The sequence below is a fragment of the Platichthys flesus genome, chromosome 10 (assembly GCF_949316205.1).
Source record: "Platichthys flesus chromosome 10, fPlaFle2.1, whole genome shotgun sequence".
NCBI lineage: Eukaryota > Metazoa > Chordata > Actinopteri > Pleuronectiformes > Pleuronectidae > Platichthys > Platichthys flesus.
This window is the reverse complement of record NC_084954.1, coordinates 17,178,275-17,205,156: the sequence shown is the minus strand read 5'-3', so window position 1 is coordinate 17,205,156 and position 26,882 is coordinate 17,178,275. Positions and strand designations below refer to the sequence as shown.

General features: G+C 41.8%; 1 protein-coding gene across 1 annotated transcript in view; it reads right to left on the bottom strand.

Moving 5' to 3' along the window:
* Window positions 1-26,882, bottom strand: part of trappc12 (trafficking protein particle complex subunit 12) — a 33,338-nt gene that overhangs the window by 3,316 nt on the left and 3,140 nt on the right. The window contains exons 3-11 of the mRNA XM_062396799.1: window positions 25,079-25,195; window positions 13,171-13,284; window positions 9,604-9,742; window positions 5,084-5,196; window positions 4,750-4,822; window positions 3,079-3,152; window positions 1,655-1,753; window positions 884-987; window positions 71-158 (exon numbers count right to left, since the gene is read on the bottom strand). Coding sequence (XP_062252783.1) covers window positions 71-158; window positions 884-987; window positions 1,655-1,753; window positions 3,079-3,152; window positions 4,750-4,822; window positions 5,084-5,196; window positions 9,604-9,742; window positions 13,171-13,284; window positions 25,079-25,195 — 921 coding nt within the window. The remainder of the gene's footprint in view (window positions 1-70; window positions 159-883; window positions 988-1,654; window positions 1,754-3,078; window positions 3,153-4,749; window positions 4,823-5,083; window positions 5,197-9,603; window positions 9,743-13,170; window positions 13,285-25,078; window positions 25,196-26,882) is intronic.

Genomic DNA, 26,882 nt, shown 5'->3' with positions numbered 1-26,882 from the left:
TCCACTGGTTGTGTAGTTTGTGTTCCTCTTGCATGTTGCAGAGTTGTGGTTGCGATGTGCTCATACTTACCACAGGGTTTTTAGGGTCAATTTTTAAGACTTCAGTGAAGGATGCATGAGCTTCACCATAATTGTTCTGACTGAGGTGGACAAAGGCCCTGGAAAATAAAATACAGAATTCAGAACTCAAAATTGAGCAGATTGGAAAATCATCTGAGCAGATATAGGGAGGCAGCCATTTTAAATTTGGTAAATAAGAATCAGGGTAGATCGTTCCTCCTTCTTGATGCTGGCTTGACCCATAAATTGTTGCAGCTTTACATTATTATATATACTATATGGCTGTTTCTGCTCTAAGGAGTGAGGATTACAGTGTGGAGCCATTTGGAAATGTATGAGTGGGCAGTTCAACTGTAACAGATTGTAAACACTTGGTGGTTCAGGAGCATTGTTTGCATGTGTGTCAAAGAATATAAAGTATCTAATAAATGTCAAACCCAAGTGTGAGAAAACCAAGCACAAGTGTTTTTTAACAGTCAATATTTTCCATTACTGTGATTGTATGATTATTGGGAGGGGTTAACAGGTCACCCCCGCCTTAGCAAACGCACTAGATAAAAACAATAACTAAAACAACACATAACGTGACTGATTCTGAGAAGAGAGCATCGACACACGCAGCTGTGAGGAAGATAGCCTCTGTCACTTGAGCTCTGCCTCATAACTCCGCATCTCCTCAGGCCAGAGCTACAGAGTTGTGACATCCTGTGCTAAATCACATGCCAGGAGGAAGCACAGAGTCTGTGGAGCAAAGATGATTCTGAAGAGCATAAAGTAGACACTCGCCCGCTGTACAGAAGTGCTTAACGTACAGCAGACGTACCTGTTCATCAGCATGCATGTGATGTGACTGGACTGGCTCCCTTTCATCTGGCAGGCTCTCTCCACATCCTGGAAGTACCCCTCTGCTGTTTGTACATCTCCGATCTAGCCAACAACAAAGCAGCAGCGACACATTAACCACTCGACTTTGTGTGCATATGAAGGTGTGAAGAGTGGTACAAGTACAATCCACCCCCCCCCCCCCCACACACACACAGTGTTGAGTTCCTAATTGCAACAATAAAGCGCTGTGAATCTGAGACATCTTTGTTTGACATCTCTTTCATGGGCTGAAGGGTTATCGAGGGTTTCTATGCAAAGGACTAATGATGATATGATTGAACTATACATTAACAGACAAGTTGTCATCAACATGGTGAAGAATGAGTGTCTGTGTTATCAGCATTCTTTATCAGTATTTCTGGTAGTAGAGTGAAAGAAATTAAGATGCCTTATTCCTACATCTACTCCTGATTCTCATCAGAGTCAAATAATTCAGGAAATTGATTATTTGCTTTGTTTTTAGGAGTTGAATGTGAATATTGATATTAACATCATGTCTGTGCAATAGGTACAGACACGTTGGCATAAAGCTAGCATGATTTTCCAGAGTCTTATCGCCATTGTTTCCAGTCGACCTGTGGAGTGAGATTCTGCATAGAAGTGCTGGCTGGACCGACAAACTGGAGCTGGTCACGAAAGGACTGAATGAGCTACCATGAACCTCTTCCTGGTTAACTAGGCAGCAATGTGTGTGTGCCAGTCTGCAAACCTGCAAGAAGATGCGTCCTATGCCACTGAGCAGCTGCACTCTCTGGTGAGGTTCATATTGGATGATGGAGCTATAGGTCTCCACAGCCAAAACATAGTCCTGATGGAGAGAGAGGGAAAAGAGAGAAATGAAGAAAGAAAGACAAAAAGGAAAGAAAGAGCATAAGAGTAAGAAAGAAACAGAGAGACAGAGAGAGAGAGAGAGAGAGAGAGAGAGAGAGAGAGAGAGAGAGAGAGAGAGAGAGAGAGAGAGAGCATTAATCAAACATATGGAGTATTAGCGGGGCGATGTGACCCTTCTCCCACCTCCACACTACACTGCTACTCATCGCTCACATGGTGACTCGACTGCTGAGCCGGGCGACAGAGAGAGGTCAGAGAGGTGTAGGGGGGTGTGTGTGTGTGCAGAGAGATAAAGTGTGCACTGGGCTGGGACAAAGTACACAGAGTTTGTACATGTGCAGGTATGTGTGTATCATAGTGGATATTTTAATTATTTTATGACTTTTTTGTCTCAGTTTTCACATCACAACAGTTTCCAGGGAAACTCTTGATGAAATTATACAAAATTCAACCAGCATAAGAAAAGCTATCAAATTGAGAAATGCATGTTTTCGTATTCTATTTATTTCTGACTATTGACTATACTGTATAACTGTTTATAGATAGATAGATAGATTACTTTATTCATCCCTGAAGGGAAATTAAGTCGTCATAGCAGCCGGTACATCTGAATACAATAAAATACAATCTCTATTCGAGTCAGATTTTATCTAGAGTCAAATCCACATTCTTACAAACAACAAGATTACCTATGTCTGGTCTCTACATTGCTTCTGAGTGTTTATTAGAGAAACAGTGGTGTGACATATCATATCTTCAAGAGCTAGGTTTTGTTTTAGCACCTTATAGGATATAAATATGAATATGAATTTAAACAATATAAATCCCTTCAGTCGGTTTTGCTTGACAGTCAGCTGGGATATAAAGTAAATTTAAAGTAAATGTGCTACAATCTTTTTTATTTGCGGTTTTGTGAATTGAAACCCGAAATTAAGCCAAAGCAATTGAACAATACTGGACTTCACCAGTAGATGGCACTGTGGTTTCTCTCTCCAGTCTGATCCAAATACACTCTCTCCGTCTTGTTCTCTCTCTCACTGACCACGAATCCAATTAGTGGTCAGTCTGGGGGGATTTCACTGTGAATCCTCCACCAGGCTGGCATCAGAGATTTCTGAGACTCCCTCTCACACACACACACACACACACAAACATACATTCACGCATCCAGGTAGACGTGAATAGAGGAACATATTCAATCCAACACACTGCGATACATAAAGCGTCAGCAAACACACACACACACACAAACTAACAAACACACACACACACACACACACACACACACACACACACACCTACCTTCATCAGCAGCAGACAGTTGGCCATGGAGTACATGACCCGGCTGAGGCGAGACTGCCACAGTTTAAGTGATGCTACAAACAGGTAGAGAAAAAGAAGAGAAGACAGAAACAGGGTGACTCTTCCTATTTTCACTTGTTTTGGGTGTCCCTGTAGTGTGTCCCCTTTTCTCCCCCTCTCTGAAAGCCATCCCTCTTATTCCTCCATCCCCCCAGTGCTCCTCCCGACCCCCCCCCCCCCCCCCCCCATCCCCTCCTCCCCCTCCACAGCAGGGTTTATTTTAAGGCGAGGTGGTGAGGAAGACACTGCGGCACACTCTCACACGCTTTCCTCTTTTCCCTCAGACAGTGTGTGGAAGGGCTTGTGTGCAGGCCTATTAGCATTCATCGCTGCAGTCGTGTGTGTGTGCGTTTGTGTGTTTGGGAGAGGAGCTAATCACTCAGTAGGGGTCTGATGTGTGAAGGGAAGGCCCTGCGCTTTATTGACTTGACTGTCGACCGTCTGCATGGGCAGGGAGAGGAGAGACAGAGGGCACAGCTAGTACTCTACTGTTAGAGAGGGGGAGAAGTCGGCAGAACCGGCACGTCATCGCTCTGCCAATTCTCAGAGTTACAATCGAGCAAGCATCTTTGTACATTTAGGTCAACTTTGCCAAGTGTCTTGTTGTTGTTCACTGATGTGAATTAGCTAATTAAGTAGCTTTTAGTCACTTACAAAAAAGTCAAATCAGTGGTCACAGGCAAACAAAGAGAGAGAGAACAAAAAAAAGGTGAGGAGAGGTGAAGTGATATGAGGAGAGGAAGAGGAGAAGAAGATGTGAGGGAGAGGAAGAAGAAAAGAAGAAGAGAAGTAAAAGAGAGGAGAAGAGAAGAGGTGAAGAGGAGAGAAAGAGGTGAGGTGAGGTGAAGTGAGGTGAAATGAGGTGAGGGAAAGAGAAAAAGAGGAAGAGCAATAGAGAGGGAGGGGAGAGAGAGACAGCTAGAGAGGGGCGGAAGACGTGAGGAGAGAAGAGGAAGAAGATCGGAGGAGAGGAAGAGGTGAGGTGAGGGGGAGGGAAAGAGAGAGCGAGAGAGAAAGAGATGGAGAGAAAGAGGGGGAAGAAAGGAGAGAAGAGAAGAGAAGAGAAGAGAATAGAAGAGAGGGAAGAGAAGAGAAGAGAAGAGAAGAGAAGAGAAGAGAAGAAAAGAGAAGAGAAGAAAAGAGAAGAGAAGAGAAGGAGAAGGAGAGCTCTTTTAACATGGGGTTATGTGGAAGAGTGTCGACCCAAAACTAGTGAATTTTAGATGAAGGTGCCTATTTCCCCAGCACACTTGTGCAGATGTGAGTGGATTGGATAGAATTGATCTGTATTGATCTGCTCGGGGTGAAGGGCTGGAGACACCGTTTGATATGCAGCGCGAGTAGCGGAGCAGTGAGGTGCTAAACACTTTTAGAGCACCGCATTGGTGTGTTTGTGTGGTTGAGAGTGTGTGTGCGTGTGTGTATGTGTGGCCAAGGTATGCTGCAGTCCTGCACCAGGTGTGCCTCTGCCTCAGTGTGCGTGTGTCTGTATTACCCACTGGGGCCCATGACCTCACTCTCTTCACACAGTGTGATGCAGTCTGGGAATGAGTCCAGATCTGTTGCCAAATGTCCATATGAGTGAGTGTGTGTGTGTGTGTGTACTCTTACCTTGCCTGTTCTCCGGTGTTAAGGTGATCATGGTTCCATCCTCAGCCAAGCCTTTCTCCAAGTTCTCTACAATCTGTTAATTGAGAAATTCAAACTTCAGAGAGAGGTGTTGCTTTACAGTGATTCCTGAAGGCTTTTTATGTGTGTACTAGAATATGCATATACAATAACGCTAAAATCCAACCATATTTGGCTGTTTATAAAGGTGGGCTTAAGGATTAACATGGCTAATGTGCGTTTCTGTGGGTGTGTAGTTTTATTGTGCGGGCGCTACAGAGCATGCATATCTTTATGTTCATCCAGAGGCTGTGTTGGTGTGTGTGTGGATACTAACGGCAAGGCAGACGGTTTTGAGAGTGTGCAGGCGGTCCAGAGCCTCCTGGGGCTTGGCCAGGTACTGGGGAAGCTCAGCGTGCAACAGCCGCATGGAGAACGGCAGCATGGAGCCTGCACGGGGAGGAAGGGAGGGAGAAGAAGGGAAAACAGGAGGCAGAGGGAGGGAAATGTGTGAGGGAAAAAGGGGAAAATAAGAAACAGGGTGGGATGAGGACATAGCAGGAGGAAGAGAGAGGGAAAAGAGAGGCAAGGCGAGGGAGAGAGCCAGAAAGACACAGAGCACAAGATGAGAATATAAACCCATCCACCCACACACAGACTGCACATAGCCCTGGAGGCAGGAACCTACAGATGGCATTGGGCTACGTATGGCTGCTTATTAAACCCTCTCATCTCTCTCTCTGGGTGTGCTGCACAGCTCCATCACTCATCTCTCTGCCTCATCCCTCTGTCTCTAGCTGCCTCTACATCATTCACACTGCCTCACTCGCACACACGCATGCACATGCGCGCGCACGCACAAGCCCTAACTTGAGGAAGAGCCTATATTCAGGTGAGTCCCCAGGCTTTGATCAGGGTCTCTTTGATACTGTCTGATCCAGTCTATGTATCTCTATTTCTATCTCTGCTGTCTATCTGCTTGTGCTTTCTATCTTCCCCATCATCAGAATACACACTCCTTCTCCCCATTAACCTGTTGTCTATATGACTGCCCTCTGTTGCATTGTTATATCTTCATACTGATGGGACAGCACTCTTCCGTATTAGCAAGTCTCATCAGATGCATTTTCTATTGTTAAAATATCTGTTAGAATTTAATGTTTGTAACGAAGAAGAAAAGAAACCCATGAAAACACAACCTTGTACACAAATTAAGTACCTTGTGAGTTTTAAACTCGTAGTGGGGTTTACTTAGCATTGGTGTGATGGTGTATATTTAATTTATGGCTCATCTCTTTTAAGACTGCACATTTATGCACTGAAGCATACAGGTGATTAGATTCACCAGTACTGCAGGGCCTGGTCACATTAGCATTATTGGGACATTTTTCAGGAACATAGATTTAATTGCTGGACTTACTTTGGCAAACTTTGACACACTAATAAGTGTTAAACAAACAGACCATGACTATAAGTATAGGTTGGAGAATGCTGTCGTTAGCATATTTTATTTAATAATTATTATTTTAAAATATTTTTTAATTTAATGTAGCTTTCATCTGTAGGCGTTGTACTCAAATATTTAATTTATATATTAAATATAGACTGAAGGATCTCTGGCTCTGTCCACTGAGCTGTTATTTTCAAAAATGGACTCTTTCAAATACTTAACTGACCAAAACCTGGGAAACCGACCTCCCTAAAGCGAAACAGTATTAAAAAGTTAGAGTGATATACTGTGTGTATTGAGAAGTATAGAAGGTCTATGCTCCTCCAGGGATGTTATAAAAACTGAAATGGCCTTTGATGGGAAAAAGGTTCCACACCCGATTTAGACCACAACATGAGTGGATAAGAAAGATACAAAATGTCCTGAGCAAATAAACCAATTAATACAAGTAATACATATTCAAAATTAAAAAACAATAATTAAAATTTTGATTGGATGGTGGGTTATTATACATATCTTGACTGAATTGGATTAATATAGGTGGACTTTGGACATATGGACTACGAAGGGTCACTAAGCTTTCAGTCCTACTTATTTTAGATTCAGCAACAGTTGGAGGCAGATCCAGATGGGCAGGGATGAAGAGGACTGCTAGCGTACAGTAGGAAATATCGGTGTAACAATGCAGGTTCCCTGTGTAAATGATTTGTAGACACTGAAACGCTTTCTTCACATTTGTTGCAACCTTCGTCCGCTGCATTCATAGATCAAGTGTCACAGCGGCTTGAATAGACTATCCCAATTCGAAGGCTCCTCCAAATGCGACAAACAAATGTGTCCTTCTACTCCCGAGCAATGTAGGCTCCACTTGGTGAATCCTTCCCAACCCAAGATATCCCATGATTCATCGTGATTCAGTGACACTGTTTTTCAAAAAGGAAATGGTGGCAAAAAGCGAGACCAAAATGTCAGGAGAATGTACTCAACCGAACAGCTAACGTTTAACATGAAAATACCTGCTTTCTACATTTATAATCAATTGAAGAACATATTAGTCCATAGCTTTTTGCTAGGTGACGGCTGTAATGGCGGGACAAGCTGAGGACATAATAGGAAGACCAGACCGCCTCATTTCAGTAAACCCACCACCAGTATGGGTCCTCTGCAGGATGCAGCCACTAAAATGAGACACAGCTATAGATGACTTTGGTGAGAACCATTGACTATAAAACTAAACAGGGGACCTTTAGAATCAAATTGAGACATTTAAATATTCTTACACGATTCATTCCTATTAATGAGTTTCCCTGGTCTTTTTGTTTGACATTAAATCACTTGACTCTGATTTATTAGAGTGCAAAAGGTGCAATATTATTTAAACTAGCTGTTGAATAAAGACACGGACCATTTCTCAAAGAAGCTGGGAAGGTTAATTTTTGACTGTTAGCACATTTGATGTCACCCAGTGTTAATTTTGGCAACTATTTTTGATTTAGTCTTAGTCTTTTGACGAAAATGCATATTAGTTTAAGTTACATTTAGTCATTTTTATCCTTCTTAGTTTTAGTCTAGTTTTAGTCGACTAAAACAAATTACATTTTAGTCTAGTTTTAGTCGACGAAAACGAATTCCATTTTAGTCTAGTTTTAGTCACATTTAGTCATTTTTATCCTTATTAGTTTTAACCTTCTTATCCTATCCTTCTTAGTCACATTTAATAGCCACATTAAACTCCTTTTTTATAAAAACATATAGCTGCAGCCTAATAGCTTAAAAATATATATTTAGTTTTAAATGTGAAAACAAACAGGGAGAGCAGGTCAGACTGGAGCCGGACACAGAAACTGAACATCGGTACAAACCAACTGCAGCTTCTGCTCTGATCAAGAAGCTGCAGCGCTAATCTCTGAGCAGCTGAGACCAGAGAAACTCTGTGTTTTCACTGTTTCCATAGTTAAGAAGCAGTGAGTCACTGAGAGGCTGCTCATAGAGAACGAGCTCTGCTTTCACTGTGTCTCTCTGAGCGAGTGCGCAGGGCGGGGGGCGGAGCTACGGACCGGAGCGCTATCTGGGGCGGACACAGACACAGTCATTCGACCATTCCTGATACTTCATGACGGCCTAATACGATGATGTTTTAAAAATTATTGTGACTTAGTCATCCACCAACATTTTCGTCTCGTCAACGAAAATTAAAATAGATTTCGTCATAGTTTTTATTTTCAAAGATTCGTTTTCGTTACATCTTCGTCTCGTCTTCGTCATGGAAAAAGGGTCGTTAACGAATATATTTCGTCATTGTCTTCGTCAACGAAATTAACACTGATGTCACCTACAAGAAAACCCATGCGTGACTTTTTCATTGATCTACATATGAAAGGAATCTGACCTTAAAATAAAGATAGAGCTAAAAACAGCATGAATGAATAATACTTCATAGACATGTGTTAAATGTGTCTTCTTATCCCAATCAGAGTCAACTTTAAATTTTGCAGACAAATTAATAACCCAAAACATAGATTTTTTCACAAATGATCGGTTGATCTTGATAACAGAAAGAGCGTTACACAAGCACATGCCTCTTATGGGAATCAAGACTAGGGCCAGAGAAATGTTGCAACTTCTAACACCCGGCTACACAACTCGTGCCAGTTTGTCTGCGAGCACCTAGCAGGGCACAAAGCATTTAATATTGAGCAATGGATAGTCAATTGGTGCTCTCTTTAGAAGGCTGTGCAGTGTGGTGTAGTATAGTGTGTGTGTGTGTGTGTGTGTGTGTGTGTGTGTGTGTGTGTGTGTTCAAGTGTGTGTGCTCAGTTGAGTTTCTGCCTCTGCCTTCACTGTAGTAGCCCAAGGGGCGAAGCAGATCCAAAGTAATGGGAATACATTAGAGAGCAATTCATGCAGTCTAAAAAGAGGAAAAACAAAACCAAGGAACTGCTGGAGACAAGTGGAGTTGTTGGAGCTTCTTGACGATACAGTCTTATATCAAGCTCCTGGCAGAAACTTTCCTTTGAATATTTAATAGCATAGCGGTGGTATGCTTGTGTGTCTTTAAAAAAATGTGGGTAAGATGCAAAATCCTTTTGGAGACCAGGCTAATAACACAATCCAAATTCACAGATGAAGAGCTTCAGAGCAGCTTTTCAACACCATCATGAACAGCCCAATTCAACCTTCAGTCGGGTCTCAATGAGAATTCACAGAGCAGATTTCGGAGAGTGCAACATGAAAAGAGATATGAAACAACGTGTGATTTTTACAAAGCAAGTCTCTATATAAGAGCTTCTGTTAACAATATGAACAATGCTCTTCCTACATAAAGGTCAATAATAGTAAGCAAAAAGATGATGATGGAGTTGTTTTGTGCAAGTGGAGTATGTGTGTGTGTGTTTGCGTGCACATACCTCTCCTCCCAGGGTAAACAGTGGGATAGTACTCGTAGTAGAGGTCTGGATGATCAAGGTTGCCAAAGGGCTCAAACTCCAGCTCAGCATTTTGGAAGAGGTTCAGCTTGATGAGAAGAGCCAGCCGCACAAACCAGAGCTGCAATACACACAGAAACACAACTCTCTTTATTGGTCAAATGTAGAAAACACTACAATAAGAAAAGATAAAAAAAACAGATCCTTTAATCCTGAGTGGTCACAGTTGTTCTGCCCTCTACTTATGCCATTTGACTATAATGTCAATAATAAATTAAAAACAAGATTGTAATTTTCAAATTATGACATTTGCCCTCAAACTTTAAACATTATTCACTCAACTTGGTGAAGAATATTCCATTACTTGCTGCAGTTATTTGATAAAGTACCAGGACTTCTATATTATGTAATATCATTTTTATCTATGATGTAAAATATTAATTTTTCTCATCTATAAAATGTGGAGAATAACATTACGAGAAACAGAAAGAAACTTATTTTTTGTTCCACTGTGGAAATGAATAAAAAGAAAAGATGAGCGACCAGTCAATTACAACATAATGCCCCTCAGGTTTACACTGGGTTCTAAAAGGTCAACATAAGAAGTACCAAAAGGAATACCTTTGCCGTGAAACATACTGAGATTAGGTTATATTTTTCTGGCATTATTTCTACAGTACTACAAGTACATTTAAAGACACAGTTGAGGAGGGCCACATATTTAAGGCAGTAAAAAATATGTAAAAAATAAACTGCAATATATAGCAGAAGCCAACATGGTGGATTGATTGGCAGTCTCAGGCAGAGCCTACTGCATGGATGGCCTATTCAGCAATTCATCTGCTGGATAAAACACCATTAACAAGAACAAAACTGTTCTTACAGCAAAATTGATAGAACATATTAAACTATAGGTGCATGTGTTTCAGACAAAGAGAAGTTAAGCTCATAGGAATTTTATTCATCGCTAACAATTATCAGAACACTTTGATTTCTTATATAGCGGTTTAACTTTATTTAGATCTCATTAGCCTTTGTGTTGTTACAGTGTCAATTCTTCCTGGGGTATTCACTTCATTGTTGCCACAAAGTAGATACATCTTCTTCACTGGTATTTCATTAGGCCTTCCAGAGACATCTGGCCTCCCAGGTGAGCCCCCTCTGCTTCCACCCCCTTACTATGGATCTCCTTTGAGCCCACACCTGGTCAGTCAAAGTCAGTTGCTGTAATACTTGATAGTCTCTGAAAAAAACCTGGTGGTTTGCCATTGGGCCCAAACTCAAAACTCACTTCTCTTTCCAGAGCCCAGTGATGATTTGACCAAAAATCATCTGCAAGTCATCTCCACTCGCACTCTTGAACCTTGCTGTCCTGCTAGACTCTCAAGGCTCAGTAATCTCCACACTGCGAAGGGACAGGGGACCAGGAGAAGGTCTGGACTGATTCTGTTGCCATGATCTCTGGCAGATAGATATGCTTCTGGTCTAGCAGGCTTGATTCCTTCCTCATAGTTGGAAGCTTTTGGGATTGAGAATGCATAGTAAGAGTTCCCCTACATTCCCACCTTTGCCATTTAGATCCCATCTCTGACATGGTTAATCCCGGCAAGGCAGTTGTGAACTTTTGCCGACCAATCCAGAAAAAACTGATTATGGTCTGGCCAGGGGCCCAATGTCAGCCCTGCAGGACAGCATGGCAATCACTGATTGGAATGCTGCCTCTTTGATTCAGATCAGTTCAAAGAGGCAACTTCCTGTGGGGACTGCATCGATCTAGAAGCATACACAGAAAATGTGACAGCCTACATCAATATGAGTATGTGATGATGTCACAGTCACTAAAACCATCACCTTAAGGGCAAACCAGAAGCCATGGCTGATAGCTGAGGTTCGATCAAAGATGTTTCTTTCAGATCTGGGGAGAAGCCAGCCCACAAAGCAGCAAGTACTTCACTGTTACATGGTATCAGGAAAAAAAATTAGAGAATCAACTACCAATTTACTGACAACACACAGCACTTGTGGACATCAGAGCCATGACAGACTACAAAGGCCTACCACAGACTTTGGCTACTGAAGCCTCCCTTTGAGATGTACAGTAATTAATAACTTCTAAATGGGACTTGTAGGGATGATGACCAGGTTCTGCATGTGACTATAGACGATGTGAGGAGGACACTTTCCAGGCTCAACCACCACAAATCAGCAGAACCAAATACAATGGTTCATTCAATTATGAACTGGCTGGACAGTTGGCGAGTGTCCTCACAGACATCTTCAACATCTTGCGGCCCCAGCAGTCATCGCCCCCATGCTTCAAATCTGCCACCGCCATCATCCAAGTCCCTAAGAAGTCTTCCGTGTATTGCCTGAATGTTTACCACCTTGTGGCACTCACATATGAAGTGCTTCGAGAGGCTGGCCCTGCAGTCTCTCAATTTCACATGACCTCCTCCAGTTTGCTTATCACTCCAAGTACTCCACTGAGGATGAGCACATGTATGCCCTCCACACAGCCCTGTCCCTATAACATTTGATGAAGTTAATCCAATTGGGCCTCAACACCTCACTCTGAACCTAGGTCCAGGACTTCCTCAATGATGGTCAACAGAAAAATCAAATTGGCAGCTACACCTCCTTAGCGCCCACACTGAGCGTCGGCACCCCCAAGAGCTGTGTACTCAGCCCACTCTGAACACTCAGCTGCTGAAGTATGACTGCACTGCTTCATCCAGGAACAAGTGCATCATTAAGGTTTCTAACGACACAACAGTGCTAGCCCTTATCAGCAATAAGGATAAAATAGCTTACAGAAATGAGATGGACCTACTGACAGTGTGGTGAAACAACTTTGTCATAGAAATAAAGGAAAATAAGGGCATTTATCATCGACCTAAAACAAAGAAGCATGATGACCTCATACAGCTGACCATCAATGTGAAGAGGTTCGGATTATAATAAACCACAAAAGAATCTCTGGGGCAACCTCTTGCCCCAGAGAAACCAAAAAAAAAACTTAATATCAAGTGTGTGTGTGTGCAGGGAAAAGAGAGGGGGAGAGAGAAAGAAAACATTGAACTGGGCAGATCAATGTTTTCCCCACAGCCCTACCACGAAATTGGACAAATTTGACATAATAAAAAATGTCATTAGCAACATGTTTTTGTCAATATTGATATTGTGGTGGACCTCCACAAGTAAACAGCCAAAAATAAATGTGCACGTCCGGTACTTTAATATGCATTAATTATGGAGTTGCAACAGGCCAGGGGACATCAGTTAAGTAGATTATCTTTCATCATGGCCCAGGACATAATTATTGTTAAAATAAAAAGTGATGTGGCCATATTGGGCCAAGTCCACCTTTGAACGTGGTTTAGGTGATTGGATCTCAGTGTGTCTTGGGTGTATTCGCATCTGTTCTGAAGCTGTCTATATGTGATCGGATCACCAAAGATGCGAAATGTGAAATTTCAGGTAGGGCCAACAGGTGGACTTCTGGAAACACAGAACAATGGAAGGATGAAGAGAAAGTAACTGTCATCTCACCTGCAGTGAGTCTGTGGTGTGGGAGGTTGGCTGACCGGCCTTCCCGTATCCCTGACCATGAGCTGTCAGCAGCCGGCCCGTCAGATCTACCGCAGCCCGCCAGTTCTTACTAGTCTGCAGGGGAGAAGAGAAACAATACATCTGAAACACACACCATGACCGTCTGATGGAAACATGCAAGAAGAAATAGGTCTTAAATACATCCATGTTTTCGTTGTGTTGTGCGCTTATCAAACCACTTGCTGCATTTTATATTAACGATGGAGAAATCTTATTTTCATGGTTTTTCATCAGAAATTAAAACATTGAATTAATCAAAGCATTACTTGGTGTCCAACGTGTTCAAGTGTCCAAAAAGCTGAGATTTTTACTTGACTATGATATGAAGTGGAGAAGAGCAGAGAAAACCCCTTAAAATTATTGAATATTTATAAAAAATTGAGTAATTAATTCATGTGACGGTGTGTTTCATACGATAGTGTCAGCTCCAGATATTAAAACTGTTCAATGAAGAAAAAAGAAAATCAGTATGCAGTGGTCGATGTTGATATGTGTGCAAAGTGCCATCAAATCACACAGACACACAAGCGCACACACACACACACTGTCATGGGTACATTTTAGGCACATTACACAGAGAGACTGTTGCAGAACTCTTAACATTTCATGAATTTATTTGAGACTTATCCTAACCCTAAGGTGAGAAGAGTCATCAAGATAGTTTTACTACCACCCCGACCATGACCTCTCTTTCTCTGACCCCAGTCTTTAAAACGGAGAAAGAAAGAAATCAGCCTTTTCACAATTGGTTTCACAGCTTTTGTCTGAAATTGCACAAGTGCTCCCCAATTGACTGCTCTTTAGTTTAAAATGTGTCCCCAAAGGTAGCCTGTAACAGAACACCTCCCCCTCCACACACACACACACACACACACACACACACACACACACACACGCACACACACACACACACACACACACACAAGCAGCATCTGCTTCCACAGGAGGTGGTACACTAGGTAAGAGGGGGGCAGAGGTGGCAGAGGGGTGTAGAGTCACCCCACCCCATCACACACATGACAAGGTCGGTGTGCCTATTGGGTCTCAAGTGCAGTGCCATTCATCACAGCCAGGGAGGTAATGAGGAGAGAGAGGAGGAGGGAGAGAGAGGGATACTTTGCATAGTTGTAACACAAAGCTCATCACCCATCTCTAAGTTGTTGCTGTCCTCTCTTCCAGTCATCCTGTCTCCTTCCCTTTGCTTTTGTCTCCTCCTCAGGGTTCTCCCATAATTTCCTCTCCCTCCATCACGATGCTTCCTCCCCTCTTTCCCTCCATCTCTCTGTTCTGCCTCTCTTCTCTTGCTGCTGCTATGGCTTCCTCCTCTTTGCTGCTTCCTACACTTCCCCCCCTCCTCTGCTCTCCTCCCCTGCCCGGTGCCAGTAGCTGCGCTGCCTCTGAATCTTCATTACGGGGGGAAATGAAGCTGAAAACGAGGAGGCAGCCTGGATGGCCAAAAGCAGCTGCAGTCACTCACACACACACACATATCCTACAGTACTCTACAGTAGACCGCTGCACTGCCACAGGGCACAGGAAGATAGGTGTGCAAGTGTGTGTTTTTAAGTTTCTATGCGAGACTGGGATACAGGGTAAGAAGAAAATGAGAGCCATGAAGTACAGCAGGCACATTCTCTCACACTCACACACACAACCACACACACAAACACACAACACAAAGGGATAAAGAGATTCATCAGAGGATAAGAAGCATATAGTTGAAAAGAAAAAAAAATCTTGCCTACATGTAGTGAAAGAGCGCAGAAGTCAAAGTTGGCCATAGTGGTAGGAAGAAGAAAAAAGCAGGAACTCTGGGCCAAAAGAGTTGGAAAGAGAAAAAAGGAGCAGTGGGAAGCAGAGCAGAGAGAAGTAGATGAGGGGAAGAGAGCTGTGAGCCAAGGGAGCTGCAGAGAGGCACCATGAGGAGCCAAAGTGAACCCCCCCCCCACACCAAGGCTGGAGAAGTGAACTTCAGCTCAGCCTTTATGTAACAATGCAGCATTGCTGCTGTGCATGGCTCTATAGAGAAGTTATCTCTCACCAGGTCTTGGAACAAATCAGTCCAAACTAAACGCTAGATGTTTGCAGTAATAAATGATCAGTGAAATGAATAGACAGAAGACGGTCTAATTGGCTCAAGTGGTGATCTTCAATGACCTGAAGTTCAATTAAAGAGAGTGTCTCCATGTACCCTTGAATGGGATAATGAAGGATGTCTCCGCTCAAGTGTCATCTCAACTGATGAAAAGCAGAAAGAACAATCAACAACTGGACGGTGCTCAAGATGCATCTAACATTTAGGATGTACAGGGTAATGGCTCCAGCTGTCAGCCAACATTAAACTGACCGAAATTCATATTTTGTCTTTTTCATTTCTATTCACATTTTTCCACAATTACAGTGGGGCCTGCTTGAGCCATGCACTGTGGTCATAGCATTCCCAGCCACATGAAAAACCATGCAAGGCATCCAGGGAAGATCCACTGCTTCGAACCAAACATTGTCTTGTGCTATAATGATTGGGGTGGCTTGAGACAAAGCAGTAGTTTAAAATGCTTCATTTGTCAAGGTTACATGTTTGTGACTTTTCAGAGGATCAGAAAAGTGGAACAATTCATCCTTTGAGCTCCACAGGTACGCATAACATTTCATTCCAATCCATCCAATAGATATAATAGATATAGATAGAACTTATTCCTCGTCTAAAAATTTGCAAAGTGCTTTATGAAAGCTTGCCATGAATCCTGTCCTGCATCCACACTACATTAATATTCCCAGGTTTGAATGATTTCAATTAAAAAAAGAATGCGAGTGGTAGGAGAACAGAAACATAGAAAAAACAATAGGCCGATGGTGATTAATAATTAAGCTCAGCTAAGTGACTCTGCAATAAGGCATAATCAGATCTCCCCAAATCCAATGAGGGGGAATTACTGTGATGATTTATTGCCAGTGAAATTAAATGAGGAATTGAGTACCGAGGCTTAGTGAAAGAAGTGTGTGTTGGAATTGGGTAGGCATGTCCATTGTGCAGCAGTGGGGAAGAGCCATTTTCATTTGTTTGTATTTGGTGGGTGGTAGACTCAACTTTTTTTTCCTGACATCAGACAAAAGACAGAAGGAAGAAGATAAATAATGCAGGAAAAATCGTATGCGTCCTCACTGAGTGTCACACCAGCGCTAAAAAGAGTTGTTAAAGTGATAGTTGACCAAAAAAAATTCACTCATTTTCTACTCACCACTATGACGATGAAGATTGGATAACGCCACAGGAGCAGGATGGAGGGATTTTCAGTTTTTTACTTTGAAGACACCATTTACTTCAATTGTATTGGATTTGGCTGCAATGTTGTTTACCCCTGTATTGTCACTCAAACACTTCACCTACCCCTCCATCGGCATAGTGGTAAGTAGAACTTACACTTTTGGTGAACTATCCCTTTAAGCTTAGAACTCAAATGAAAAGGTAGTATAACTCATCAGGAATATTCAGCCATAATCAGATGAAATGTAAAGAGAGGACATGCTGGAAGTACATTCATCACTAAAGAACACAATGTCATTGATTGTAATTAAAAAGGCTTTACTTCAATAGTATTACAATGCTTCACACACACTCCTTCACACTCACACCTACCCACACAAATGTGTGCATGGAACGTGTTCAAAAACTAAAATCCATTATCGCTCTCTCACACACAAACACATAGATAATTAGTATTGTCATACTTTTAAAAAGGGTGAGGCTTATTAATTGTGTGGAAGATCGCAAGTTCAGTGCACCTATCCTTTGGTGAGTTTGAAAAAAGAAAAACCTGCACAACAAAGCTTGATGAACAAACGAACGCCCACTTGTTCTCTCTCAAGACCCGAAGCCTCCAGGCGAATCAGACTTAAAAAGGCTTGCACACACCAGCTTTAGTTAATACAGGGATCTCTGTTGCTACTTCAATTAAGACCTGACATTTTGAATTACAAAGAGGATGTGGGAAAAATATTAGTAATATGCAAAAGTGAGCACCAATCTGTGAAAAACTTTACTTTGATGCCTCTGCAGTTCGTCTACAAACACCAGAGGACAGATTGTCGCCCTCAAGCCTTAGGACTATCTGCCTGGCTACTGTACTGATATGAACTTAGCAAAGCAGCCATTTCGTTTCCCACAGGCAATCGCTGGACTCTTCAAACACTTTCACTGAGAGACGTTGAGATACAAACCAGCATAATATATTATGTGAAAACACCATTGTAGCTCTTGGCTTATAAGAGAACTCCACATAACACTCCCTAAGATGGTTCAACTCAGCTTCCAAGTTCTAAGTGATGCTCCACTGGGTAATATCAACCACTGATTGACTAGTGGGCAACTGGATATCTTTTGATGGTTTGGTTGTCAACAATAACAGCATGTCCCATTTCCCGTTTCCTCTGAGATGGCAGCTTAAGACAGCATTCAAGACAAGTTACGCACACAAGAGCTAAAGTTGATACTGACAGATTTTGGAAAGACACCGATAGGCCAGCAACACTGTACTTAAAAAAGGCATTGCTGAGATCTGGAAATACAATGAAACACTAACTGTTAGACAGTGAAGATGAGTTTTCCGAACACATCTGAATGTAGAAGTGTTAATACTGAGATGGAAGGATGGAAATGGAGACAATGGCAATTCTTTTGTAAAAAAAATTAAAAGCGACAGTATTTGTAAAAAAAAGTTGAGAGGAAATTTCAGAAAATGCATAACTTATCACTCCCTTTTGGCAGTGAAACAAAATGTTTGGATGCAGTACTCAATTCAGACATCACAGAGGTTGGGGGGGGAGGAGTTAAAACATGACCAATTGAGACGCACTTTGATCGAAGTCATGAAGATAAAAAAAAATTTAAAATCTGCCAAATTATCCATGTTTTGCTCATAACCTGAAAGAGGATAAGAGTTTGTATAAATTAAACATTTACTGTAGCTTTAACTACCTCTAGTTTACATATAACTTTACATATATGGTTTTAACTAAAATGCCCTTGCAAGTATTGGATGGAGTGCCATGACAGGTGAATAAAAACTGTCCTATGTTGTTTACAAGAAATGAACTGCAAGTGGCATATTGTTTGTCAGGTCCACCATTGCCATATTGTTAATATGCATATGCCTTTTTAGCTAAATAGAATGGAAAACCCTCAGGCATGTTTTGATGCCAATGTTGCTCTTGATAACTACAACTTGGCACAGTTGAGAAGCATTTTTGAATCGTGCAAATACAAATGATAGTAAAAACCAAAATAAAAAAAATCCCAAGTTGTGACAAGCTAAAATTATTCTGATGGCTCAACTAAAAGACTTTACTCCATCTACACTTAACCGGCCTGACTCTGATCTTATAGCTGCAGCCAACGTAAACAGATCCAGGTGAGAACAAGCACCACTAAGGTTTAAACATGCCCTTCAGCACTACAAAAGCTGATGGTGCATTACCCACAGCTCAGCCTGCAAGTGTAACTGGTGGAAGAAATGACAGCTATGTAAAAAGGTTATGATAATGACGAGTAAAGGTTACAGCAATGATATCAAAGTGCAATGCAGCAGCTGGGTTGTTGCAGTGATATGGGGGTGTGTCTGTCTGACCCAGCCAAGGTGGGTCTCTCTCTCTCACAATCACATCTCTCTCTATCTCAAACACACACACACACACCAAGACACACACATATATGTTGGCCCCGGGCCCAGACAGCATCATGCTGTGGGAGGAAAGACAGAGTCTCCGGTGGGAAGTACAGAAGGAGCAGAGAGAGAGTTGAAGACAGAGATGAAGGAGAAGGAGGGAAGGACGAGTAGGAGGAGACAGGGAGGATTTGGGGGGGGTGATTGCTAATGAGAGAGACAGATGAAGCCAACCCCGGGTGGTGCTGAGCCAGAGATTAGCCCACTGCTGACCACACCACATCGAGGGCAGGAGGGGAGGCAGAGGTCATAGGGAAGACAAAGGCAGAGGGAGATGGTTGGCAGATATATCTTAATAAACTTGGTTCATAGAACATCAAAACCTCAATAAACAACCTTTTCTAAAAGAAATGCTTTTTGATTTTATTGTAAAGATATTAAGATCCTGCTTAAGTTCCAATTATTTTTTATAGTTTATGATACCATTGTACTCACCAAAGTATGATCTAGGACAGAAGAGCAGAATAACGTCACAGTCCAATGGTGCTACACGCAGTCAGACAATCAGACAGTACTACTTTCATAATATAATATTTAAATCACTGCAATTCAAAAGGTATAAAACAGAGACAAACAACTAGAAAACATTCAAAAGAAAGAAAGCTATAATTCTTTCAGATTTAAACTCTAGTAAATGTCTATAAAGTTGGGTGGAGGCATTTTTCATATAGTTTGCCTTTCACAGTTGAAGAATGCAGCAGGACATTGTCTGGGTCAATGCGTTCAAATTAACAGGAAAATAGCTGTAATATTCAGGTGAGGGATGTTGTATAGGTAGAGCATTCAAAAGGCAGGACGTCATTTGTAAATTCTGCCGTCGAAAGCACAGTGTTTTTCTTAAAAGAACATTAACCTCAGCCCTGATCACCAATGGCTCTCGATTTAGTCGTCTTTCCAAGAAGATGTCCTCGTCGGTATGCTCTGTGTGCATGGCACCTTTTTCTAAGAACTTTTAAGAAATCTGGATCGTCCCGTCAATGAAGATGAATAATGACTCAATTAGAGACAGTTACTGAATAATTTAACGGAGTCTAACAGCTGTAAATCAGTCCTCTGAGTCCAACTAAACTGGTTGATAAAACTGTGGCCTCATTGTGTTTACCTAACTGACAAAGCCTTGTGGGAAACCTGATGAAAATCAAGATAAAATGTCTGTATGAAAGCATTTAATTGAATTGCATCAAAAGGTTTATGTGTCTCTAGAAAGTATTTAAGGAAGGGCAACAAAGCAACAAGCTGGAAACCACAGTAACTGCCATTTTAATTACAGTGGTTTTGCAAATGCAGTAATTTCCTCTCGCATACAATAAACTCCTTTATTTGTTACTTCTGACTTTTCTATCCTTCAATTCATAAACTGATTGAAAGAACTTCTTATCAACAACAATTATGACATTGAGTAATCATTTATCAATGAAACATTGTAAACATTCACTCGATCCAGTTTGAATGTGCAGTGGACTTAAAGTAATAGAGACTGAATCATTCATAACAAAAATGATCTTCAATTGCTTTAAATATGATGATTCTTTTTCAGAGCCTGCGAATTGCATGAAAGCAGAGAGCGCAGCGTGGTGGTCCAACTATTTTCCCAGAGATGTATTGAAATATTTCTAAAGATCCTTCTCAGCAGTGTGTAACAGTGCTACATTATGTAGCACTCTCACTCTACATGAAGATTCATCAGAGAGAAGCACTGAGTGTGTCTGTGTGTGTGTAATGGCAGCTCTCCTACAGAGTCCTAGTGGGGTCCACATTTACCAGATGAGGGGGACACATACGAAGAGATAAAAGACAGAGAGATAGAGAGAGGGGGGGGGGGAATGCAGCCTCTTCAAGTTGTATTCACTATACATTGTCATTCATTGCATATGCTTTTGTATATGTATAAAAATGGGGAGTATGCAGTGGCAGTGGGTGCAGTCACACTCTGGCTCTGCAGCATGACTCATTCTGCCAGCTCATAGCAGAGTTCCACAACACACACACACACGCACGCACGCACGCACGCACGCACGCACGCACGCACGCACGCACGCACAAGAAACATGTTTTAAGAGTGTAAACACACATATGATAACCCTGGCATGTGAAAACAATCACACACAGGCATGACAGCTCAAATACAAAAACTTGCACTGCAGGGGTGAACATTTAGGCTCGTCTTTCTATCCAAGACATTTTTTGTTTTTGGGGGGACAAGTGGAACAGAAATACTAATCACCAGCGTATCAACTATAGGTAAATTAACCAAGTTGTATAGAATATAAGTCTTATAAATAACTGTACTGTGGTGCTGCAGAGATATGATATTACAATGGTGAGAAAACGGATCACCGGCTGCTGATCCTGTCAACACAAGGATTCTTTGATTATATCAACAAACCATGCAGGCAGCGGAATCCACCAGAGTGTGATACAAGTAACAAGAGAGATTTACTATAGGGAACTGATTGTAGCACAGTACCTTTCATCCCCAGACATGATCTGACGAGTTGAAATGCCTCCAAATTCAGCATGTGTAAAGAGTTGAAAAGCTTCTTAAAATGAGGTACCACTATATAATATAATTTAGACCGCTATAGGCTGATAACATTTGCATAGTTTTACCGACTGACCCTGTGTTTACTTCTTTCACACACATAGAGGAAAAATAAAACACCAACAGCATCAATCCGCATTCAGCTTTGGGAGAAGAAGAGCGATTTGACAAGATCCGAGAGCCAAGGAAAGATAAAAGGGGACAGGAAGCACAGGTAAACTACAAAAAAACTAAACCTGACTGAACACAATTTAAAATCCTAAATGTAGGCAGCAAATGCTTGTTTTTCATCTGTCAAGATATTTCTCATTACCGGGCAGTTTTTATGTCAGATCCTTTAATGGTAATTTAGAAGCCGTACCTCAAGTTATGTTGTTTATCGGACAGAAAAGGCAAAGTTTTTTTCTCCTCTGTAAAAAAGTAACAATAAAATGGACCTGGGTATGACATTCAGTATGTGGTACTCAAAACCACACTGAATAACTAAATTGGAGGAGACAAAGAGGGATGTCGTAGTTTTTTTTACAAGTCATTTCAAACGAAATCCCTGGATACTTACTAGATAAATCTATAACTTGTAATCTATACCTAAACTAAAATTGAATTGCACTATTTTAAAGCAACAGTATGCAACTTTTACTCAGCAACAGCGCCCTCTGGCGTCATGTGTGGTGAGTAATTCTGTTGGGCTCTGTGTCCAAGTGATGAAGTGGTTTTCATGCTGAGCAAAAACAAATCGGAGCTCTGACTGCATTGTCCCACTCACTGAACTGAAACACAACCGAACGGTGGATATTACCCATGATCCCTGGCTTCCTGAACCAGAAGAGCTGCCGCTTTAACAAATACACCAAACATTGTTTAGAATTCTTCATCTGTTATCACAGTGATAAAATATGTTTTTTAATGACTTCTACATCTGTAGATCAACAGTTCGGCAATAATCTTGAACTTGCTGGGCCTGGTTCTGACTATTTAAACTGCAGCTCTCACAGGAGATCGAATCTGCTCACCAAAGTTACATATTGCAAGTCAGTGTACCATCAAAGTAATCTTTGGGGTGTTATTTTAAATTGAAATATAGCAGTGTTGCGTTGATATTTCTGAAATGAGGCTTATTTTTCCATTTTTTGAATCCTAAGTAGCCAGTGTTCAACTTAAACTAGTTAAAATAATCAAGAAACCAAAATTTAATCAATAGTAGGTCCTATCTCACGTGGAGGCCGGGAACAGCCAAAAGTTGGCCTGTGTGTGTGCTTCAGGGTCAGGTGAAGTCCTCCTCGCACACAACATTTGCTTTCCATTTCTTTTTTGCTTGTCATTCCATGACATCTCTCCTGTAGGCCCGTGTTACCTTTCTGGCTCACAGTCTTTCTTTTCTCTCTCCTCTTCCTCCAGGGAACCACCCACACCAATTGGCAGACAGTGTGTGATCCTCTTACACACACACACACACACACACACACACACACACACACACACACACCAGACACACACACACACACACACACACACACACACACACACACACACACACACACACACACACACACACACACACACACACACACACACAATATAGTGCAGTTGAATACAAGCACCATCTTGTGTGTATGTGTGTGTATGTATGTATGTGTATGTATGTATGTATGTATGTACACAGAGTCCGGAAGGCCCTTGAAATATGCACACCAATCCCATGCATAATACATAGACACAGCAGGAGAAAAGAACGTGTGAGCCGAGTGGATCTCCACCTCTCCACTCCAGCCCCCCCCCCCCTCCTCCTCCTCCTCTCCTCAACCGCTCACTCCATCACGCTGTCTGCTGCTGCTGTGCATATGTTTTAAATAACAACCATCTCTCAGGGTCATTTGTGGGTCAGAAATTATGATGGAGGGAAGGCACGAAGGCTGGAGAGATGGATGGAGCTCGGAGCTTGGTAGGAGAAGATGTATAAGTAGAGTAGAGGAACGATTCACCGTTTTCAGTCCGCTATAAAGCTGAACCACCCAGCAGTTTCAGGTAAGTCACCGACTGTTGGAAAGGTCAGACAAGCTGCAGACGCCACAGGATGTAAATCTGTAGTGACCTGCATATGGTTCTCATTTACCGCCAGAAGATCATCAAAGCACCTGCTGAGTTATTAAGACTTAAAGGGGACATATTATGCCCATTTTACCACAGTTGATATGATTCCTTGGGGTCTTAATGAAATGTCTGTAACATATTTTGGTCAAAAAACCACAAGGATCATTTAAAACAGCACCCTTTTTACCTTGTTTAAAACAGCCCTCCTCAGATTGACCTGTTTTGAGTGCCCCGCCCCCCTAACCCCCGGTGAGCCTTGCTGCGAGAGCTCCAGCTCCCCAGCGCAGCACCGCAGTGGGAGCAGTGGGAGCCTGAGCTGGCGCAGCAGCAGCAGCATCCTTCCACACTGTTGAGTCAACGTTTAGAAGTGTCCCGGGGGTCCCTTGTTAATGCGGCTACTTAAATGTCTGACGGGTAGCAGCAGCGAGCCCGGCTCCCCGGCTAGCGTTAGCTCGCTCGTCCAAGGCCATGTTGCCAGACTCCCTACATGGGCATGGTCTGACTATGACGTTTATTTCGGTCGTAATCCCATTCGATGCACACTAGCGTGTCGTTTCTGAAATAGAGGAACAACAACTAATTGCGGGAGTGTTTTTTTTCCAGAGTTTTTGGGACGGTAGAAATGCCAGATACCCAAATTAACGTGTAGAAGCACTACAAAAGTGGAATTTTCACAATATGTCCCCATTAAAAATGGTCCAAATGTATTCGCTTTATTAATACACAATTTGAGCTGAACAAGCGAAGAAGCTGTTGATTGAGTTGCTTGACCTGGATCTTCCAACCATATGACATAGTCTTTATTGAGAGATATAGAAATTTCAATTGTCAAGAAACTATGAATGTTGAGAATAGCTACCTTGTGTAAAATGACAAGTCAAAATCGGGCACAAGTGAGCATGTAAACCACACACCGCCAAGAAAAATAATGGACTGCCAAACTAGCAGTTTGCTTCAACTGTATGCAAACCTCACAAATCCAGAAATAACATATGAACTAGAATAGTTGAATGCAAACCTCCGCCAAGACCCAGCAGTCTCCTTATGAAAGCTCACTTTAATTCCACAGATCTGGATTTTTATTTGGATCTGCACCAAATTTCACACACATTCATAAGTATCACAGACAAAAAAATCTCCGATGTTTTTTCATAACGATCTATTAATCATTCTTCGAGAATTTGCTGAAAATGTCGAAAAATGCCATATATTGCCTTGCTAAAGAAAGTGAAAAGAAAATCCTGGATTCGCCCCGATACGGATCAGCCCCAGGTTGTTCCTGACCCATACCACATCCTTCCAATCCTTACGACAAACAAGCAGACAAGGGTGAAAACATAACCTCCTTGGAAAAAGAAATACGTTTAATTAATGAAAAGATTTTTAAAGAACATGGCTTTCTTTTTATCCCTTATCAGGTTCCATTTCACACTGATCCTCAGAACAGAACTTCTCCGGGTGACCCATGCACACAAAAGTACAGTGAGAGACTTACGATGAGTTGTTTGAGGCCTGTGAACGACTGCTCCACGGAGTTGGAGTTGAGAACTTGACGCTTCATGGCTGCCTGTTCTCCCAGGAAACGAAGCATTAGGTCTTTCACAGCGTCACCCTGCATCAAGAAACACACTCACGTTCAATAAAATGCAAAATAACACAGCAGAATACATGAAGAGCCTGGAGAGTGTCGCCACGCTGGCATTTTTATGTGTACTATCTGCGATATAGACATATCCGATGTCGACATGTTATTTGGGGTAACTCTGTGGAGTGGATTGTGGTCTGGTCGTCCATGAGCTCTTTCCCTAAACTTCATCCCCTAATCTTGGCAGCCTATCAGATAATATCATGCAGGTTTCTAAGAATTTATAAGGTAACGCATCCCATTCTGAACTCTCCTGCTCAATTCATTGCTGGGACCAAGACTCGATCAAATCACCCCTGCTCTTGCCTCACTACGCCGAGATCTACACTCCCCGTTAGATTTCAAATTGATTTTAAATTTTTATTGCTCACTTTTAAGACCTTAAACGGCCTAGGCCTTTAAGTGCCTCTTTGATTTACTGACCTGGTGTGTGCCCTCTCGACCACTGACATCCATGGATGGAGCTCTGCCTGTTACTCCCTGGTCACATTTTGTGAAACTCTCTGCCTAAAATCTCTCAGACACAAGTCTCTTCTTTTGAAAAACCCTTTAAAAAGAGCTTTTGCTTAACAGAAGATTTTATTTATACTTTTTTATTTGCATTGCCTTGTCTGGTTATATTTCTGTCTTTGAAAGCACTATGTAACATTCCTAGGAAAAGTGCTAAATAAATAAAGTTTATTTTCATAAGTAACATTATATTATTATCACTATTATTGTAAAACAGTAACCACCCCTAAGAGGAAAGGAACAAAACAGACTGAAGAAAGTGCCATGTTGAATCCAGCCTGAGAGTGGATCTAATTTGTTGAAAACAGACGGTTAGTGGGCAAAAACCGCAAGATGACGGAAAATCACTTATTCTTATTCATTTATTCAAGCATGCATTCAAACACATTCTGGGGGGATAATGAACACAATCAAAGCTGGGAGGTGGACACACACACCATAAGATTAAACCGAATAAATAAGTAAAATTGTTGCTTCATCCGGGCGGTTATTACGGATAAATGTTGCTCTCGAGCTCAGAGGATGTTTATGAGAAAATAACATGATAAGGAGGCGCGTCGAAGGAGCATTGAAGGAGCGTGGAAGGAGCAGTGAAGGCCATATGCATGTGTATTTACAGGTAACTGTCTTCTCAGTAATAAATAGTGCTGGAGCAGGTGCAAGACTGATGGATAAAAATCCCTCTGTGAGAATGCAAATGCCTGAGTCAGTTACTCCAGATTTTTATGCTCTTGTATTTGACTGTTTTGTTACCTACTGGACGCCTACATTTTCCTTGAGATCAACTAACAAACAAACTAACTAACTAACTAACTAACTAACTTACACAACTGCAAAAGCACCAGCGAGAGTGTGAGACCACCTGCACTATCATGAAAGTTGCATTAAGGGAAATGTAGCAAGCAATTTGTTGGATCTGGACTCATTTTACAGATTAAAAAGATTCTGATGTCTGCATATGAATGATCACTAATTTAGTTTTACCTGTCTTTGGCGAGTCTCCCAAATTAATAACTTTTTAAAACTGAATTGGTTATCAAGTTAGCTGCAGCCTTTCAACGCCTCCAGGTGGTTTGATCAAATGTCTCGTTGATTGATAATTGAATTAATTGAATAACAAAGAAAACACAATTATTGACTTTCT